The sequence below is a fragment of the Alnus glutinosa genome, chromosome 14 (assembly GCF_958979055.1).
Source record: "Alnus glutinosa chromosome 14, dhAlnGlut1.1, whole genome shotgun sequence".
NCBI classification, from domain to species: domain Eukaryota; kingdom Viridiplantae; phylum Streptophyta; class Magnoliopsida; order Fagales; family Betulaceae; genus Alnus; species Alnus glutinosa.
This window is the reverse complement of record NC_084899.1, coordinates 1,390,619-1,410,354: the sequence shown is the minus strand read 5'-3', so window position 1 is coordinate 1,410,354 and position 19,736 is coordinate 1,390,619. Positions and strand designations below refer to the sequence as shown.

The window sequence follows — 19,736 nt, the reverse complement described above, 5'->3', positions numbered from 1 at the left end:
AATGTTACATGTACTTAAATTTTTACAAAGAGAGTTTTACTAAGATGATATGAAACTTATTCATTGGTACCTGTAGTATTTGTTTTTATTAATTGTTTTGAACATCTTCAATGAATAAGCTCTACATCAGTTAGTAAAGTTTCATTTGCCATTTGGCATAGTTGTAGTACGAGTTTGTCTATTTAACTAGCTGAAGTTAACAGGGATGTGTGGTATGTAGCATTGCTTTTTTATTATTGCACTACATTGGTTGCATAGGCTCAAAAAAACAAAAAAATGCCAAAATTTGTTTGAAAACATAATTTTATGATAAACAATAGACAATATGCTAAAAATATAAATTAGAATTAAGAATAATTACTTAATCTTGAATATTCAGAAAACAAAATCTGGCCTCACGATAATGGTTAGGGTTTCATTTGTCTTGATGAGATCAATTTTAGCATGTAATGATGGGATCAAGATCCTAGGGACTATTTCACGTTCCAAATTTTGTTATGTTGCATTTAAATATGTATATAGTGTTATGTCATTTAAAAGTTTTAACAGACGTAACAACATACCATATTTAAATATGAACTACGAAACAATTCAATTCCATTTGCCTGTAAATGGAGTGGTTGTCTCCAAGGGGTAGTTCAATCAGCTGGAGATCACACCTCATGATGCGAAGGTCACTAGTTCGAATTCTTCATCCCTCTCTTATGTGGACATGTCAAAAAAAAGAAAAAGAAATTGAGCGGCTACTATTATATTGTTTAATTAGTTACAATCATTAATGTGTTTTGTAGTGTTTATTAGTATCTATGTATAACTGTGTGCAGGAGCGGAGCCAGCATTTGGGATTTTGGGGGGGCAAAATTGAAAAAAAAAAATGGGGGGCAAAACTAAAACTAAAAAAAAAAAAAAAATTAAAACAATTAGGGATAAAATTTTAATTTTTAATTTTTTTTTTAGGGAAAACTTGGTCGGCCCCCCTCCCCAAGCCACCATGTAGTTCCATCCCTAACTGTGTGCATTGCAAATAGTCATATCTTTTTTTCCTTTCTTTTTCTTTTATTTTTTATTTTTTAAGTTATAAATGGACAATCCAAGCATTAATGGGTTCCTATTGGGTGTGACGTGGTTGACTAACAAAAGTGTTAGTATGTGATTATTGAAAACGTTAGTCCTATTCCGTTAGTCAGCCACGTCACACCCAATAGAAAGTCATAATCACATTTTTTGTAGAGTACTATTACACATTTTTACAACTTTTGGCGAGTGTTAGCATGTGATTGGAGTAAAAAGTTGTAAACATCTAACACCCTTTAATCACATGGCGACCCAAATCCATTTTTCTATTCCTCAACTCAAATTCAACCCGTTATAAACGATGGGGCTTCAAGCCAAGTTCCTGTTGGCCCAATCTCAACTTCTAAAATGAGGATGATCAATCATAGTGAAATTACTCTATTGCCTTGCAAGTTCAAGCCCATCTTGATTAGACAATGATCATTTACATTTCAAATGAAATTGATAGTATTTCATGAACAATATTTAAAATTTGTGTATATAACGATATACATGATGTTAATATTAGCACGCCTTTTAAAAGATTTTAAATAATGTGGTATTATGTACACCGTTAGATACACAAACTTTAAATTATGACATTGAAATAGATACTGTCCATTTCAAATTAAATTGAAAATGTCCTATTTTATATAGGATTCCAACATGAAATGGTGGGAGCCCAAGCTAGCTTGAACTTAATTTGGGGCTCTAAAGACTTTATCCTATTCAAATGAGTTCGGATCTCTTATTATTATCCATATAAATGTAAGGGGGCAATGATAATAACAGGAGAATAGTAAGAGAAACTTATCTGTCCAAACAGGAGACCCTTTCTCACATACCCTTGCCTTAAAAGGAGGGGATCCCTAATTACCGCAGATAGGAGATGTATGCCCCATCCAAAGTACTCAAAAATAAATAAATAACTTTTAATTTCATATGCAATTTCATGGGAAAGCACACTAATGTATCTTATATCATTTGAAAATGTTTTTCAAAATTCTAAAAGTTTCTACTAATTTGCTGAATAAAAAATAATTAAAATATATGGAATTTTTTTTGCTCTTTATTACAATCACCTCTAACAATGATCATAATACTTTCCATTACATTTCTCAATCTAAAATTTGTTTTGTTGCATCTAACAATGAGTAAGGTATTACGTCATTTTAAAATTTTAAATAACGTAGTAAAATATTCATTATGTCATAACATATATATCTTTAGATTTTATGAATTTAATGTCGACACAATTGTTGTTTAGATATATCACGATTTTGAATTATATTGTATAATAGGGAAACTGATTAAGATAATTTGATATATAAAATTTAATAATTCAACTATTATGAATATCTTTCTAAACGACAACAATGCTCTTAACTGTTGATAAAACACCTTTCTAGTAAAATATGTATTATTTTTTAGTTAACTTTATGTAGATATTTTTCAATAAAAAATAAATAAATTTGAATATATATGTTTACATTAATAATAAATTATTTCATATATAATTCTCAAAATTAATTGAATTATGACCCTATAATTTTATATAAAAAAAAAAAATTATCAACTGAACAATCAAATAATTACAAGTTTTAGAGCATTGATAATTCCCACCCTACATTTTTATTTAACTAATTAATTTTTTTAGAAATATTTCAAACAACTTGACACATAAAATACTTAAAATAACTTTCGTATTTATATTATCTCACCGCAAAAGGAAAAAAAAGAAAGAAAAAAAGCACATTCTATAAGCATTAGCAAATGAATAATTTTCTTGGTCAATGAGCCCTTCTTTGACTCATTTTCTAGTTTGATTATTATTTTTATTTTATTTTTATTTACATTATATTGAATGTTTTTGGATAATTTTGGGGCTCTCCATCCCTTTCTTTGCATATTTTTTATTTTAATGAAATATTTTATCTCACTTACGAGGAAAAAAAAATAAATAAATAAAAATGGGACAATAATTTTTACCTCTCACATCGGCAAACATCGTTCGATCTTCGCAGTCACATAATCAAAATAGTTATAATCAGTATTAATCACAATATCAAATACAAACTCAAAGCTGATCGAGCCGGCTCAACTTTTCTCTTCCATTTATGCCCCCACTACAACACCCACTCTTAAATCCTAAACAAAACAAAGCATGGGCATAACGGTAACTTCGGTATAGCCAATTTCGTTTCCGATCAAAACACAGGGTGCTTCGTCCTCCATGGCTTTGTACGAACCTTCGATTTCGAGCTCCAAATCGTACTAACCCCCAAAATACCCAATTCGGAACCAGTTGAATCTCCAAATCTCGGAATCGTCGCAGCGCGAGAAAAAGCACTGACACTGATAGCCCAATTGAAAAGGTATACAAATTTATGTGTATTTTAATCTGTGCTGATTTAACTTCTAGGGTTTCAAATTTTTTTTTTTCTAATTTTTTTTTGGGTAATTGAAGGTAGATTTTTTGGTTTCGATTTATGAGGTTTCCTGTTGATTCAACTCCTAGAGTTTCCTTTTTTGGTTTGCGATTTTCTTGTTTTTGTTTTTGTTGTTTTATTTTTTCAAAAGAACTCGGATTGAGAGAAAAAAATCTAAAATTTGGAAAGAGGACAGTGGTTTCAAACTTCAAGAGCATTTAATTTAATTTTGAAACTTTATTAGAATGATATTAGGAAATGGAGGAATTTAAACAATCACAGATAGACAAAACGTAGGAAAATTTTCGTGTGCCCTCATTGGACGTGATTTTAACGGTGAATGATAACTTAGGAAGTGAACTTGTTTTTTAAATGAGGAAACATTATTAACAAAATTGCTACTCATACTGACTGTGATTTAGAGAAAGTGTGTGCCAACTGATGTTGCAAGATAGCTTTTGAAATTAATGGTATGACCCGCCATGTCAGTTGGGATAGTTTTACTGCATGTATTCATGTCATGTGGTAGTACAATTGCAGCCATTGGTTGGGTGCAGGCAATTGTGTAATTTTGGTTTGGTCATTTTAGTGTTTTTGAACCTTAATTTATTGTCAATTATATTTAAGGAGCTGAGATTAGGGGCTAAGAGTGTGAGCCATAGCTGAATTTTATTATATCACTTGCGTTAATCAAACGCACAATGGTTTGTTATTCTTGATCTATTTATGCTCTCATTGACCAGGGGGTGCGGGGATTGTAAATTTGCTATATCATTATAAAGCAGTTCAAGGTTGGAGTCCAGGTTGCTGATTTCCTTTGTCATCAATGCATCATGTAAGTCGCCATGTCTGAACTCAATACCATTTTATATTAGTCGTAAACTAGCGCCTTTGCATTAACGAGTAAACACGTCTTTATGTAATTCTTGGGCGTGTGCGTTATAGAGAATCACTGCAAAGATAATTTTACGAGGAGGTAGTTGCTTAAGTTTTCTAGGATATCATTGTTTTGTGTCATTTTTTTGGTTGTTCCTAGTCAGGGATATGACAAATTTTAGGAGCTCAATACCATGTTATTTAATGATAAGCTTGTTAGTTTTTTTATTTTTATTATTATTATTTGTTATTTTATTATTATTTTTTATATAAGTAAATATAGTCTTATTGAAAGCGTAAGGCGCCCCTAAGTACACTGGAAGTATACAAAATGAAACACCTAATTAGGGAGAGTTTTTATGAATATGTTAACTTACTTTGATTGACAAAATCTTCAAACAAGGTTGCAAAGACTATGAAATCGCTTAGATTATGAGTCAATTTTGAATTGATTTGCAATGCATGGATAACAAGTTACATACACCTAAAAAAAAATGCATAGCAAAGAGTGCATCAAGGAAAAAGTGGCAGTACAAGAAAATCTGGAAGAGAAGAATTTGTTAGAGGATTATCATGTTTTTTGTATTTTTACTTGCGTTTAAAGGTGTATTTACTTATCAAAAAAAAAAAAGAATTTGTTAGAGGATAAAGGTAGCACCAACTGAAAACAAAGTAATACATAGCAGTTTCATGGATTTGCTTAATTTTAATCTTCTTTGTAGATGGAAGTACCCTTTTCTGGCAATCAGCTGAATGCTAAGAAGACGAGTGCTAGTTTATTGCTATAGCATTTTTATTTATTTTTTGGGAGTCGATTTACAATCTCTTTATTTGTTGTTATGCGACTGCGTGTGCGTTCGCACACGAGTCTGCACGCTTGTGTTTCTTTATTTATTTTTTTCGGGGGGTGGGGTTCCCATCCATCCACTTTAAAAATTGGACAAATTCGATAATCATAGAAAAAAAAGAGTCCAGATATCTGTGGAGGATATTGTAGTCCCTTCTGTTTTGGATCATGAAGGTGTGAAACTGGGTGATATCAAAGATTTTAGGATTTCTATGATTTATGTTATTGCTCTTACTCACAAAGACATTTTCTTTCCTCTTTTTTATTTTTATTTTTTTTTATTATTATTTGTTTATTTTAACTTAGGCACACACAGTGCATGCACAAACATTTTCTGCAATTAACTGTTGCTGGTTCATTTGGACCTCAAATCTACTTGTTATTTCAAGTTATATTTGTGTCATTGAGGAACTTAAGATGTGAAGCCCTTACATGTCATGTAATTATTTGGTTTCACCATTGCAGGAGCATTGTCTGGACCAGGCGGTCATTGTAAATATTGGCATAAATTTCGCCTTTATGTGCTATAGTACCACAACTTTGTCATGCACCACTATGTTTTCTGGGTTTGTGGCACAGAGGATGAGGGGAAACTAATGCAATGGCAACATCTAGCAAATTTGATCTGCCTTCTGGTAGTCCGGATAGACCATTGTACACCAGTGGGCAGCGTGGATCCCACATTACTGGTCCATTGGACAGATCGGGTAGCTTTCGTGAGAGCATGGAGAATCCAATTCTATCTTCTCTCCCAAACATGTTGAGAAGCAGTTCTGCAGTAACACAAGGAGATGTAGTGAACTTCTTGCAATGCTTGCGTTTTGATCCAAAGGTACTGGCTGCAGAGCATAAGGCTAGTCGTCAAGTGGAATTTAAACGGCATGTGGGTGTTGCACTTGGCATTTCACCAGATGATTCTCCATCTGGTTCTTCAAAAGGCAAGCTGCTACCACTTCCGTTACCAGAGGAAATCAAACGAGTAAAGGCTTGTCTTCGTGAAATCTCTGTTAAGGCGAGGTAGTTCTTCATATACTTTGCATTTGAGATTGAAGTTGTAACGAGTTATAACATTGTAATATTTAGCAGGGAACGGGTGAAAATTTTCAATGAATCCTTATCTGTCTTCAACAAATTCTTCCCAAGCATACCGTCAAAGAAGAGATCTCGATCAGAAAGTTTTTCTAGTGACAGGTCTAGTGTGTTACCAAGTGATCGGTCAGTCCTGGGGCCAAATGTAGGTAAAATCGGAATTCAGAGTCATGCCATCACCAGTGGTTTTGAACTTGAGCAGCAAAAGCCAGAAGAACGAACTAAAAATGCTGTCCCAAACAAGCGCACTCGAACTTCTTTGGTGGATGTGAGAGTATGTAACTTGGGATGAATATCTCATTTAATTAACTTGAAACAACTATTTTATTTATGCATTGTGCTTCCTGTTCTCTCTCTCTGTGTATATGTGTGTGTGTGTGTGTGTGTGTGTGTTTGGCTTTTTGCTTTTTGACAAGCACCAGTTGGCAATATGGTTATCAGTGTAGATATGATTCTTTTGTACTTCACATACATGCATTACCTTCATATGATATGGAAGCCTCTCAGTTAATTTTTCCTTCTACGATTATCACTTATTTTGATTTTTGTTCTTTTCCAGATTAGGTGAGAGGATATGAATCATATGATACTTATTGTTCTTTATATAATTTTATTTATTTCGGTTTTATCAGGTGTCTTATTTACTATGTAGTTTCTTGAGTTTATATGTATATGTGATTGCATGTATTTATATGTGCACCTGTTAGGTTATACCGTTCCTATTGTTATATTATATATTTGGCATTCTGATGGACTTTTTTTGCTTTATAAATCTATATTTGGTGTACCCAACTTTATGTCTAACATGCACATTGTCTGAATTATCATTCCTCTAAGAGATGAATGACATGGATTCTTTTAAATCTAGATGGATGTGCGGAGTAATGCTCTTGTCAGGCCATCTGGGGTTGTAGATAGGGATAGGGAAATGCTAAGGATTGCAAATGGCGGTGCAGTTCAGGCTGAGGATCGAACATTACCTATTGGTGGTGATGGTTGGGAGAAGTCAAAAATGAAGAAGAAGCGTTCTGGGATAAAGCCAGATGTTTCTCCAAGTACATTGTCAAATAAACAAATTGATGGCTACCGGGAACCTAAACAGGGAATACAGCAAAGACCTGTCACTGATGCCCGGTCAAGGTTAAGTAATGAATCCCATGGTTTCAGGTATGACTTCTTACTTCTATTCATGCATCTCTCCATAGTGTCTATTTGAACCTTAACACAATAGCATCTATTAAAAGCATCCACTTGACCGTGCTGGTATATTTAATTGCCATTTTGTTGTAGGATTTATCTATTTTTTTCCTTGGAAGAAACATAGGAACATAGCCCTCCGTAGGGCACAATTAGCTGTTATAATCATCATTATGAGCCTTTACTGACTAATATTAAAACTCCAGAGCTGTTCATAGTTGATGAACTCATGACAATATGTTCAAGCCTTTTGTGAGAATATTGTGGGGCTAGATAGGATTGTTGATGAATACGATATTCTTTGGGAAAAATATTCTGTAGGCCCCGAACTATCACCTATTTTGCAATTACGCCTCCGAACTTTAAAAAGTGACATTAAGGCCCCACATACTACCATCTTTGCGCTTTTTAATGATATTTCTCTTACTTATTAAAAAAAAAAAAGGCCCCACATACTACCATCACGTGTCAAATTAGACACTTTTTATTTTTCTCCCTAACATACCCTTGAAGTTATTAAAAAATAAAAATAAAAATAACCATTTGAAAAAAAAAAAATTTAAGGTGGCTAATATGAAAAGCGCCACCCCTTGTTGGTGTTTTCAATTTGTTTTGTTTTATTTTTTTTAAATACTTTTATTTTTTTCAAATGGTTATTTTTAATTAACTTTTAGGGTATTTTGGAGATGAAAATACAAAAGTGTCTAATTTGACATGCGATGGTTGTATGCGGGGCCTTAATGTCACTTTTTAAAGTTTGAAGACGTAGTTGTAAAATGGGTGATTTTTTTTTTTGGGGGGGGCGGGGGGTAAAGTATATTCTTCCCATGTTCTTTATACTGCAATTTCATTATTTATTTCTTTTCTATATCTTTTTTTCTTTTACTTATCAAAATAATATTTTTTTCTTTCTGCCTTTTTCCCCCTTATATATTATTCTTATTCTTCTTAGGAAATCTAGACTTTTAAAAGGGATAGAGCTTCTATTTTATGCATCTGAGGTTGTTATTGAAAAGTATATTATTCTTATACTTTTTTACTATTAGAGTAGTAAAAATGTATAAATGAACATATTTTTGAAAGTAGAAATTGAGTAAGAAGACAAGGGGGTAGAATAGGGGAAGTAATGACACACATATATGGTAAACTTCTGTCCATTCTTTTATATTCAATTCATTTATTATGTTTTCTGTGTGTGTCTTTATTCAATGCTGTATTTTCCTTATATAGGCTACCCTCAAGGTTAAGGAAAACACCTCAATGCTTGAGGCGCCTGAACTATTGCCTTAGGGATGCAGCCGAGATTCATATGACTCTTAAAGTCTTTTTTTTTTATAAGTAAATAAAGTTTTATTGAAAGCGTAAGGCGCCCCTAAGTACACTGGAAGTATACACAAGGAAACGCCTAAGAAGGCAGAGAAAAACGAACAAGAAAATCAGAAAAGCTAATCGACAAGGGTGACAAAAAGGCCACCGTCCAAAAATACAGCATACGAAATAAAGAGGCAACAATATTTTAAGTTTAATTTCTTAAACTTAAAATATTCCTTTTTTATTTTTCATATCATAAACTGACTTCGTCTATTATGCCATATTGTTAACCATTGTCCTAATAAATCTCTTTTTAGATGTTGTGACTCTTTGGCCTAGCAATGGTGATTGGTTAACATTCTGCAAGTTTTGAATAGAATTCAAGCCCATAATTAGAATTGTGAAGAATGAAATTGTTCTTTCTTTCCTCAAGGCTTTCGCGTAATGGTGTAGGGAAAAAGGTTTGCCTTAAATGAAGAACAAAATTAAGTGTAGGGGAAATTTAGATATTAGGTTCTCTGCTTCAAGTGCCGTTGCTTTGAACTTTGGCTCTAAACAAACTTGAATTAATTTTAGTTTTTTGACAATTATCATTTGTAGTTCGTTATCTAAGAGGTGATATTGATATGTATCTCTATATAGGCCAGGAGTCCTTAATGGAGCTGTTGGAGTTGGAAAATCAGATGGTATCTCGCAACAGACTGGCTTGGGCATGCGTTCTTCCATCCCTAGGACTGACCCTGAGAATAATTCCCTTACAAATGATAGGAGAGATCGTCCTATTGGCTCAGATAAGGAAAGGGTGAATGTTAGAACCGTCAATAAGTATGTACAGCATCCTTACTTTTGAGTTTTTTTAGTAATTTCATCTTCTTAACAATATTATAATTTCCTTTCTTTTTCTATTATGTGAGCCTTCAGTTTGTTAATGAAAGCTCCTTTTACTCTGATTCCTTTTGTTTTTGTTTTCTTAATGATAAGATCACATATTAATTTACATTCTCTTTATTTTTTGCGATGCTCAGGACAAATGTTCGTGATGATTTTAATTCTGCTAGTCCTACCTCAAACGCGAAAATGAATTCATCTGTCCGGGCTCCGAGATCAGGTTCAGGCGTTGCACCCAAGTTGTCCCCTGTTGTCCACAGAACAAATGTTCAGAATGATTGGGAGCTTTCTAATTGTACAAACAAGCCCCCTGCTGCTGTTAGTGTCAATAATCGCAAACGCATGGCATCAACACGGTCTTCATCCCCACCTGTTGCTCACTGGGCTAGCCAGAGGCCACAGAAGATCTCCCGTACTGCAAGACGAACAAATCTTGTTCCTATTGTTTCCAGTAATGATGAAACTCCTAATCTGGATACTGGGTCTGATGTTACCGGTAATGACATTGGGTTGGGATTTGCCAAACGCTTGCCTGGAAGTTCTCCTCAGCAAGTGAAATTAAAAAGTGATCCATTGTCTTCAGCCACCTTATCTGAAAGCGAGGAGTCAGGGGCTGTGGAAACTAAATCCAGAGATAAGTCCAGAAAATCTGATGAGATAGATGAGAAAGCTGGACAGAATGTACAAAAAGTGTCCTCTCTGGTCCTGCCATCAAGAAAGAATAAGCCAGTTGCTGGGGAAGAGCTTGGAGATGGTGTTCGGAGGCAAGGGAGGACTGGGCGAGGTTTTACTTCCACAAGATCTCTCATGCCAATGACAGTTGAGAAGCTTGGCAATGTGGGAACAGCAAAACAGCTTAGAAGTGCAAGACTTGGTTTTGATAAGACTGAAAGGTCAAACATTTTTGTCCTACATGCATTTGCTGGTTGGCTAACAAATTTATATCCCATTTTGTAGTCTCGGGCCACTTGGATTGAAATCTAATAGTTTTATGAAATCTTTTACTCAGCAAGGCAGGCCGTCCACCAACTAGGAAACTTTCTGACCGTAAGGCCTATCCACGTCAAAAGCATACAGCGATCAATGCAGCAGCCGATTTTCTCGGTAGTTGAACTACAAACTTCTTAGAAAATATTTATGAACCCTAGATTTTCTCTGATTACTTTTTTCTACGCTAATCAATTTTGGTTTGTCTTGTTTAGTTGGTTCAGATGATGGACATGAGGAGCTATTGGCTGCTGCAAATGCTGTTATTAATCATGGTAATGTTCTCACTGAATTTTGAATCCATCTTACTGCTAAAATACTTGTAGTTTTTGGGTTAATGGATTTGTTTGTTACTGCAGCCCGTGCCTTTGGCAGCTCTTTTTGGAAGCAGATGGAGCCGTTTTTTGGTTTTATATCTGATGCAGACATTGCTTTCTTAAAGCAACAAGTAATGGCCCACCTTTTATTTTTCTAAAGACTATATGGGATATATTAATCTTGTCTCACAGACTGATGTTGCGATCATTATAGTGTTAAAAATGTGGTATCGATAAAGTTGGCAGCATGAATTTGAATCTCATATGTTACCCCCTTGACTTGATGGATACCGACCAGGTTTTTGTGTTGGTGTCTGTGATTTAATGAATCGGAATTCCACTTCTTGTTTGTATAAATTATTTCACTGATGGTGCAGCCATTGGATGGCTGGAGAAGAAACATCCTCTTTGGAAGCCTAACATTTTTTTTTTTTTTTTATATAGAGGCAAAACCAAGAAAGAAACCTTTTTGGCTCAAGAATAAGTGTCTGTGATGGTTCATTAAGTCACTAATACTTTATTTTCTTGTATTTGATTTTTATATAATCAAGGGTATTTCTGTTTTTTGTAATTGCTATTGTGGGCCATAGTTGTGGGTCTTGGGTTTTATTTTATTAGTAGGCAAGTCTTACGTAGTTTATGAGTTTTTACGTGTGGGCTATGGTCCAGTTCAATTTGGAGTTTGTTTACCAGTCGAAGTAGAGTTCTAGTCCCATGAGAAGACGTTAATATCTAGAGTCTATATTAGCGTGTCATTGTGCTCAAGTAAGTGAGAACTGAATAATAGAAATTGAGTACTTTGGTTTATGGAAGGCTTGTATGTCTAGAGTCTTTCTTCTCTTCTCTTTTCCTTGGTTATGTTCACATCACTATGCACGTGCACTATTCCCCTGGATTCAAGATCCTTCTCCATTTTCTTCCTTTTCAACCCCAAACCATATCCACTCTGCCATACCTTTGAAACCCTCTACCCTAGATTTTTTCTCAACCTTTTGACAGCAACTAGCCCTTCCAAACATACCTTAAAATCTCTAATTTGTTAGTGCCAGAAAATTTCTAGCACCCAGTTTTCTATAAAACTATTGTAATATCCTAATCTCATATTAGGAAGATGAGTAGCCCATATAGAGCGGGTGGTTTATAAAGATAGCCATAAGTGCTAAGCCCCACATTGTCTAGTTACTAGGTGAAACTGGACTTTATAAGAAATTCTAGGAAAACTCCAAATTGACTAATTCTTTTGGGATGATAGTGCATATGTGGCTAGCACTTTTTTCTGGGTCATTACAAATAGTATCAAAGCCACCTAGTAACGCCAATCCATGTGGTATTGGAGTACTGCATAACTTGGCCCTAACGAAAACGTCAGAAGTTTAAGAGTGGAAGTTTGTAATACTCCGGTCTCATATTGAGAAGATGAGTAACCCACATAGAGTGGGTGTTTATAAAGATATTCATGAGTGCTAAGTCTCACATTGCATAGTTACTAGGTGAAATTAGGTTTTATAAAAAATTGTAGGAAAACACCAAATTGACTAGTTTTTTTTGGGTGATAACGCAGATGTGGCTAGCGCTTTTTTCTGGGTTGTTACAACTATAACTCACCACCTATTATTACTAAGGCAACTATAAACTGACCAATGGAAAGGCTGTCCTATGTCACTCACTTCAGTAAATCATGCAACTTGATACTTACCAAAAAAATAAGATGTTATGAAGTAATTCTTACATTGTGGTTGATTTTGGTAGATATTTTCACTATCCTTAGATCCTTTTATATGATCATAGGATTGTTCTGTGGATACAATTTTCGTTGATGATAGGAAATTTAAATAGCATTAAAAGAAGATGTTTAAATCATTTTCTATTGAGTTGGAGGTATTTATGTTTTGCTATTGGATTTTACTTATTTTTGGCTTTTTATCTCTCTCTTTTTTTTTTTTTATGTCTAATTTCTTGCTTATTTGTTTTATCATATGAAGTTGTATCACTGCATCAAGGTTGTATTAAGCCTGACAGTGCCCATTCTTAGGATGTTGGTCCCAATATTTGGAATTTGAAGCATAATAGCCACATGTTTAAGTGTCACCTTTTCAGCCAGTATGATATTCCTTTGTCACTTGAGTACCATTTTTTGAAAAAGTTTCTCATGTGGATGTGGTTTGGAGTACAACATACTTGCCTTTTCAGTGATTTAAAAATTCCATGGTTTCTTATCAGTGGAAATTAAAGTAAGATTTTTTTTTATGTATAGAGTTCAAGGCTGAGGAGTATCATTGTTTTCTGAGGCAAAATCCTATCATGTTTATGAACTATTCTAATTGTTTTTTTTTTTTTTTCTGGTAGGGAAATCTTGATTCCACTGCCCCTACGCCAACCCCAGTTCATTCTAATGTTGTTGGTTGCAATGCTGTTCCTAATGGATTTGGGTTGATTAAACATGAAAAAGAGATGGGGCTCGCTACTGAAACAAGCAGCATCGAACTACTTGCAGAACAGTTAGTACCGGGCACAGGGGATCATAGTCTGATTCCCTTATGTCAGAGACTCATAGCAGCTCTAATTTCAGAAGAGGATTGTAGCAATGGAAATGAAGACCTCAAATATAATGACTATGGAACTGATTTTGAGCTGGACGGAGAGTTGGAACCAAATAATTTGAATCACCAGTCACTGGTTAGCTTTCAGTTTGCTGGGCCTACTGCTTTTAATGGTTATAGGATAACTGGGAAGGCAGAGCATGATGAACCTGATAGCAATATAGTGGGCATCCTAGGCACAGGGATGAACTCAAGCTTTGGTCTTTCTCCAAATGGCTTACATTCAGACCAACCATTGATGCCTAACATGGCATGTTCAGAATTTCAGTATGATAATATGCAGATAAATGAAAAACTTCTCCTGGAAGTTCGAAGTGTTGGTATTTTTCCAGAACCTGTGGTAAGTTTACTTCTACAATTACTTTTGCAGTAATTTTACATTTTTTTTTTTAATATTCTATGTTGGGTTGGTTTTCTTTTGAATATCTGATGTCAGTAGTTATCTGGACATTTTTTATTTTTATTTTTATTTTTTATTTTTTTCGGGGGTGGGGGGTTTGATAATGCAAGGATTATGGGGTTTTCTCTTATTTCTTGAGATGCTGGAATGTTTTATGTCATTCTTTTTTAGCTTTGTTGTTAAGGTCTGTTAATGTATAATGTTGATTGCATGTGATTTGCTGCTATTCAGCCTGACATGGCAACAATGGAGGATGAAGGAATCAGTGACGAAATCGGTAGATTAGAAGAGAAGTACCAAGGACTGGTATTTGATACTATTACAAAAGCCCTTACATCAAATTGAGTATCTTTCTTTATTGTGTTCATTTTCAACTTCCAATCCTCTTATGGTTAGCATTTAATATTCTTATGTAATGGAAATATGCCTATACCTATTTTTGTTGAACAGGATTTAGAGTTGGAAATATACTTATCAGGAAAACAAAAAGAGTGAAAAGAAAAGATTTGGAGTTGGATATGAAAAAAGAATATTCATTTTTCATGTATCATGAAGTTGTTTATAATTGAACTTTCCATCTCGCACTGATCTAAATTATATTCTTAAGATAGTGATCATATGAATATGTTGTTGATGCACTAGGTTTCCGAGAAGAAAGGCTTGCTAGATAGACTGTTGAAGTCTGCCTCAGCCATGAAAGATCTCCAAGAAAAGTAATAATTCTATTCTTTATCTTGTGATAAATTTGCTTGCTTTCTTTCACCGAAGGTTTTGTTCATCAAGTGTAAACAAAAACGTATTCTTGTGTAGGGAGTTTGAACAACGTGCTCTTGACAAACTTGTTGGAATGGCCTGTGAAAAGTATATGGTAATCTTCTTAATATTCATCCCCTTCTTTTGTCTTCACTTTAGTATCACTCCCATTGTCTTTGTTTGCAAATATTGATATAACAACTTTGCCTGGGCTTAACCAAGAGCTAGAATGATGTTTTGTGAAAATAAGAACAAGGAAAAGAAAAAGGCTGTAATGAAAAATTAATTTTGGCAGCCCCTTCAAACAAAAAATAAGCTTCCTGTAACTACTTAGGGTGGGCTCGAAGCAGGCTTTTGGTTAGGGATGGGATATTAGGGATTTGGGTAAAAGTAGGTGCAAGGGTTTTCCTTCACTGAGCAAGAGTGGGATGTACTACTGGTTGATCCCAGTCCAGTTTGACCGGGACTACTTTTTATATAATAGAATGAAGAGAAGCTAAGTGAATTCCAATGATTCAAAGTTTGACTTCTCTCAGTCCACGGCTTGCATGCAACTTCTCTTGATACAACCAACTCATGCTGTTGCCATTCCAATGCCAAAGGACGTAGACCTTATGCAAAGCATCTTTTTTGCACAGAATTGGATTAACTAGGTGTAAGGTTGGACTATACAGAAGAAAAAAGTGAAGAATAGAAGAAACGAAGAAAGAGTAGAAAAGAGATGTTTTGAGCATCTCAAGCCTTTCAATCCATGTTCATTATTAAGTACTATATTACTGTTTACTGGAGTAATATCGACTATTGGAAAGTTTCCTAAAATTCATCAACTAAGGATGATCTTATCAGTTTCCATTTTTTTTTAGAGGGAAATATAATCTTGACTACCCTTCCATTTTTGAAGATGAGAATCTCCAGTGTTAAGATGGAGAAAGGGGAAAGATTCATTAAAAAAGAAATAATGAAAAATGGAAAAGTAATATATTTTAGGTGTCAAGAACCTCTAAACTTTGCTGTTTATAATACACAATTGTCTTGGCCTAATGATAACACACAACCATCATGAAGCGGACACCATGGTTTAAATCTATTGCTTGCAATTAAAAAAAAAAAATCAGATTTAATGATGGTTTTCCTCAATTACTTATAGATTTGCTTCAAGTGTGATTGTCATTGACAATTAGTATTGGTTCCATATGAAAACCATGTGCACTGAAATGGGCCAAGGCCCTAGGTTTTGGTCAGAGGTGTTGCTTGTGCCATTTTTTTTTCCTGGTAAGGAATTTTGTTGGAAAGCTTCCAAAAATTTGGTGGGAAGTGGTCCATCTTGCTACTTGATGTGCTCTTGAATTAGCACTTCTGCTAATTTTAGAGATGCAGTCCAGGTTTTGAAGTAGAGGAGGTGATTGTGCAGGTCGGAGATAATTGGATTTATGTGCCAATCTGTGGTGAGCCTGGGATGGTTTATGGCAAGGGAGAAAATATGGGAGTCTCCTTCTAGAATGAGAGGATAATTGCCCATAGATGCTGCTAGCTTGACTTCTAGTAGTGCTGCTTGTGCCATTTATACTCTTAATAAGTGGATGTAAATCTGTTAACAAGGCATCTCGGGCCTGTCTTCTTTATTTATTTATTTTTTTTTTGGGGAACCTTTTCTTTGTTCTTCCTGATAAGATTTGAGCCTAAGACCTACTGGATCACGGAGTATTGCTAGTAGTTTTTCATAGTTAAATTTTAGCTTCGACACAATTGAGGAGTGGTATTCATGAAAAATTTAAGAGAAAGCTACATGCATAAGCCAATCTGTCAAAAAAGTTGGCAGTTATGGTCTCTAAGCACATATTTTTATGGAGAGCTTTCTTCCTTGTTTTAGATACAAACTTACCTCTGCTGGACAAATAAAATCTTGAGAATTATACAAATGGATGTTTAGTTGCAAAGTTATCGTAAACGGGGTCTCAACTGGTTTTGTAAGTTCAAAGCAGCAGCTTTTGATCCGAATATTCTGACCCTGGTGGATGACTTCTGTTTGAAATGTACTCTCTCTCTCTGATTTGGTTTGTGTGCGTGTATTTGATATGTATATTCATCCTATGTTTAGTTGTGTATTTTTCCTGCTACTTCTTTTTTTGAAAAAAGAAAAAAGTAATTCTAGTTGAGGGTTTCTAGATTATGTTGAAAAAAAAAAATTGACCATCATGCTATCCTATGGTTGGGTGTCGGCGCATAGCCCGGGTAGTATGTTGTTTGCTGACTTTTTACTTTCTTGTTCTTTTATTTCCTTTGTATAGGGGCTTCTTTTGTATACTTCCTGTGTACTAGGGTTGCGTCCCTCTGCGCTTTTTAATGAAATCTTACTTATCAAAAAAAAAATGCTGCTGGAGTTCTGTTTTGTAATTTTGATTTAGAAACATGGTAGGTTGAATTTAATACATTTGTTGTTTTATAGAGTTGTTGGGGTACTCATGGAACCGGTGGGAAGAGTTCCAGTAACAAAATTGCCAAGCAAGCTGCCTTAGCATTTGTTAAACGGACATTAGAACGATGTCATAAATTTGAAGATACAGGAAAGAGCTGCTTCAGCGAGCCCTTATTTAAGGATATGTTTCTTTCTGGGTCTTTCAACCTCGATGGTGCACGACAAACTGATACTACCACAGAGGGTGAATCAACCAAACCATATGCTTCCATCCGTTCTCTGGAAGGTAGGTTTTCTGGTATTTCCTATGATGCCTTATGGGCAAAACAGTAGCATTATGCTTAATGTTCTGTATATCTTTGAGGATGTGTTTTTATTTCCTGTGTGGTCACTTGGGAAAAGTTCTTGCCTTCTTGGTGGGGTTTTTACAGTTTGCAAATTTCTTTTGTCCTTTTTGTTTTGTGGTCATGAGGCATGATTAAGTTGTGGATTGTTATTTTTCGTTTCTTTGCAGCTTCCATGGGTTCACAGCAAAGCCCTTCACAGTTTAGTCAGAATCTGGACAGCCATGATATTAATTCTTTGGACGCGCTCACTCCTGTAAACCACGTATCTGAACAAACTACAGGTAGAGAAGATATATGGTCAAACCGGGTGAAGAAGAGGGAATTGTTGCTTGATGATGTTGGTGGCCCTATTGGTACTTCAAGTGCCCAACCAGGCATTGGTACTCTATCAAGTAGTGCCAAAGGAAAGAGAAGTGAGAGGGACAGAGATGGAAAGGGACACAGCAGAGAGATCTTATCTAGAAATGGGACCACTAGAATTGGTCGGCCAGCTTTATCTAATGTTAAGGGGGAAAGGAAATCTAAAACGAAACCTAAGCAGAGGACAACTCAGCTATCTGTTTCTGTAAATGGCCTTGTTGGCAAGATATCAGATCAACCCAAACCAGCATTGTCTTCTGTATCAAAGTCAAATGAAATCGCTACGCGTAGCAATGTCAAGGGAAAAGATGAGTTTGGCTTGGATGTATTGGATGAACATGAGTCTCTTGATTTATCCCATCTACAGCTACCAGGAATGGATGTACTAGGTGTGTCTGATGATCTTGATGACCAAGGCCAGGATCTGGGTTCATGGTTGAACATTGATGATGATGCATTGCAAGATAATGACTTCATGGGCCTTCAAATTCCAATGGATGACCTTTCGGACTTAAACATGATGGTTTGAAGTTGCTTTCTTTGTATAGTCTTGTTCATTATACCATTGACACACGAAACAAAGTCGCTGTTGTCAAGCAATGACCCGTTATGGATAGTCATTTGGCTATCAGGATCACAATTAGGTTATATAAATTCTTTTGTAGACTCTGCACAAGTTGATTTCGAGTGAACCTTTCGGATGTTTTGGATTTTGCTCCTGTATTAAGTTGGTGACTTCGACTGTAAATTTTTGTTCAAGGTACAAGTTAGTATGTCCTAGCCATTATATCTTTAGCAAACACTGGATCCTGGCTGTAGCTGTTACAAGTGAGAGAACAGTGCCTCTTGTATTCCTCTTGTACATACATTTTATATTTCCAATAAAATCAGCTTTTTATTCCATTCTCTCCTGGCCGGCTTACTTGTGTATTGAGGTATTTCCTTCTTTCCATAACTTTCTGTTTCTGATTCCTTGAGGATAATTTGTTCTGTCATACTCTACAGTTAAAGTTGTGGTGAATGCATTATCTTATTCTAGGTTGAATTCATTAAGTAACAATCTGATTATAATCATAGCCAGGCTTTCATCCAAACAAGAAGAAGAAGACAGAGCCTCCAGTGAAGCATGGACTTTTTAGGAAGGGGTTTCTCAACCTTCCCCCAATAGTTTCAGTCCCTCCTACTTCGCCTCGGGAGGTCAACGATGTCAGGGTGATAGGACCTTCCTCCCCTCCAAATGGTTGCATCATTCCTCCTTCCGTTGAGGGAAATGGATTCTCCCAATCCCGGAATTGGCCTGTCAGTTTTGATCATAACGGAAAGATTGTGGTTTGGGAGGAGGAAGATGATTATTTGATGGATTGCCCTTGGATTGGGTGTTGGATGGGGCTTTTGGGGAGGAGGCCATGGCAATTTGGGATGCCATGGAAGAAGATTTCCAGTAGGATAAGATGATTGCGCGCTTAAGTCTAAAGGAAAAAGGGAGCTACTAAATCTGCATAGCTCCATCAATTATGACGACGTGAAAGATCCCTTCAGGCGTAGGAAAGGCAAGGCACACATGGCGTAGGCTGGTGTACCTTGGCGGATGATGGGTTGCCTAGTATCTTAGTTGGGTCCTTTTGTAGTTTTCTTTTGGGTGTTTTTTTGGCTTCTGGGGTTTAGGTTTTGCGGGTTAGCTTTGGTTAGTCATCTATATACTTCCTGTGTACTTAGAGGCGCCTTATGCTTTAATTAATAAAGTTTTCTTACTTATCAAAGAAAAGTAAATGACACCTTTTGGTTTTTGCTCTTCACTTAGTTTCTTTCGTACTTTATATTACTTTTGGTGTATTTTCAGGTTTCTGGTTTTTTCATAATCTCTCA

The 19,736-nt window shown here is 35.4% G+C and overlaps 2 protein-coding genes across 3 annotated transcripts; both read left to right on the top strand.

Annotated features, from left to right (window-relative positions):
- Positions 1 to 3,217: 3,217 nt before the first annotated feature.
- LOC133856895 (uncharacterized) lies at positions 3,218 to 18,773 on the top strand. Of its 2 annotated transcripts, none has more exons than XM_062291944.1 (16): positions 3,218 to 3,428; positions 4,226 to 4,317; positions 5,671 to 6,222; positions 6,292 to 6,568; positions 7,163 to 7,461; positions 9,445 to 9,627; positions 9,828 to 10,583; positions 10,700 to 10,794; positions 10,893 to 10,952; positions 11,037 to 11,125; positions 13,341 to 13,934; positions 14,226 to 14,300; positions 14,637 to 14,707; positions 14,805 to 14,862; positions 17,194 to 17,449; positions 17,678 to 18,773. In XM_062291944.1, the coding sequence occupies exons 3-16, from the start codon at positions 5,807 to 5,809 to the stop codon at positions 18,397 to 18,399; spliced, it is 3,951 nt and encodes a 1,316-aa protein (XP_062147928.1). In that variant the 5' UTR covers positions 3,218 to 3,428; positions 4,226 to 4,317; positions 5,671 to 5,806; the 3' UTR covers positions 18,400 to 18,773. The 2 variants fall into 2 exon arrangements, with proteins under 2 accessions (XP_062147928.1, XP_062147927.1); XM_062291943.1 differs by having other exon boundaries at positions 6,289 to 6,568.
- Positions 18,480 to 19,659, top strand: LOC133857458 (uncharacterized). The gene is made up of 3 exons (XM_062292736.1): positions 18,480 to 18,494; positions 18,536 to 18,805; positions 18,948 to 19,659. The coding sequence occupies exons 1-3, from the start codon at positions 18,480 to 18,482 to the stop codon at positions 19,323 to 19,325; spliced, it is 663 nt and encodes a 220-aa protein (XP_062148720.1). The 3' UTR covers positions 19,326 to 19,659.
- Positions 19,660 to 19,736: the final 77 nt, after the last annotated feature.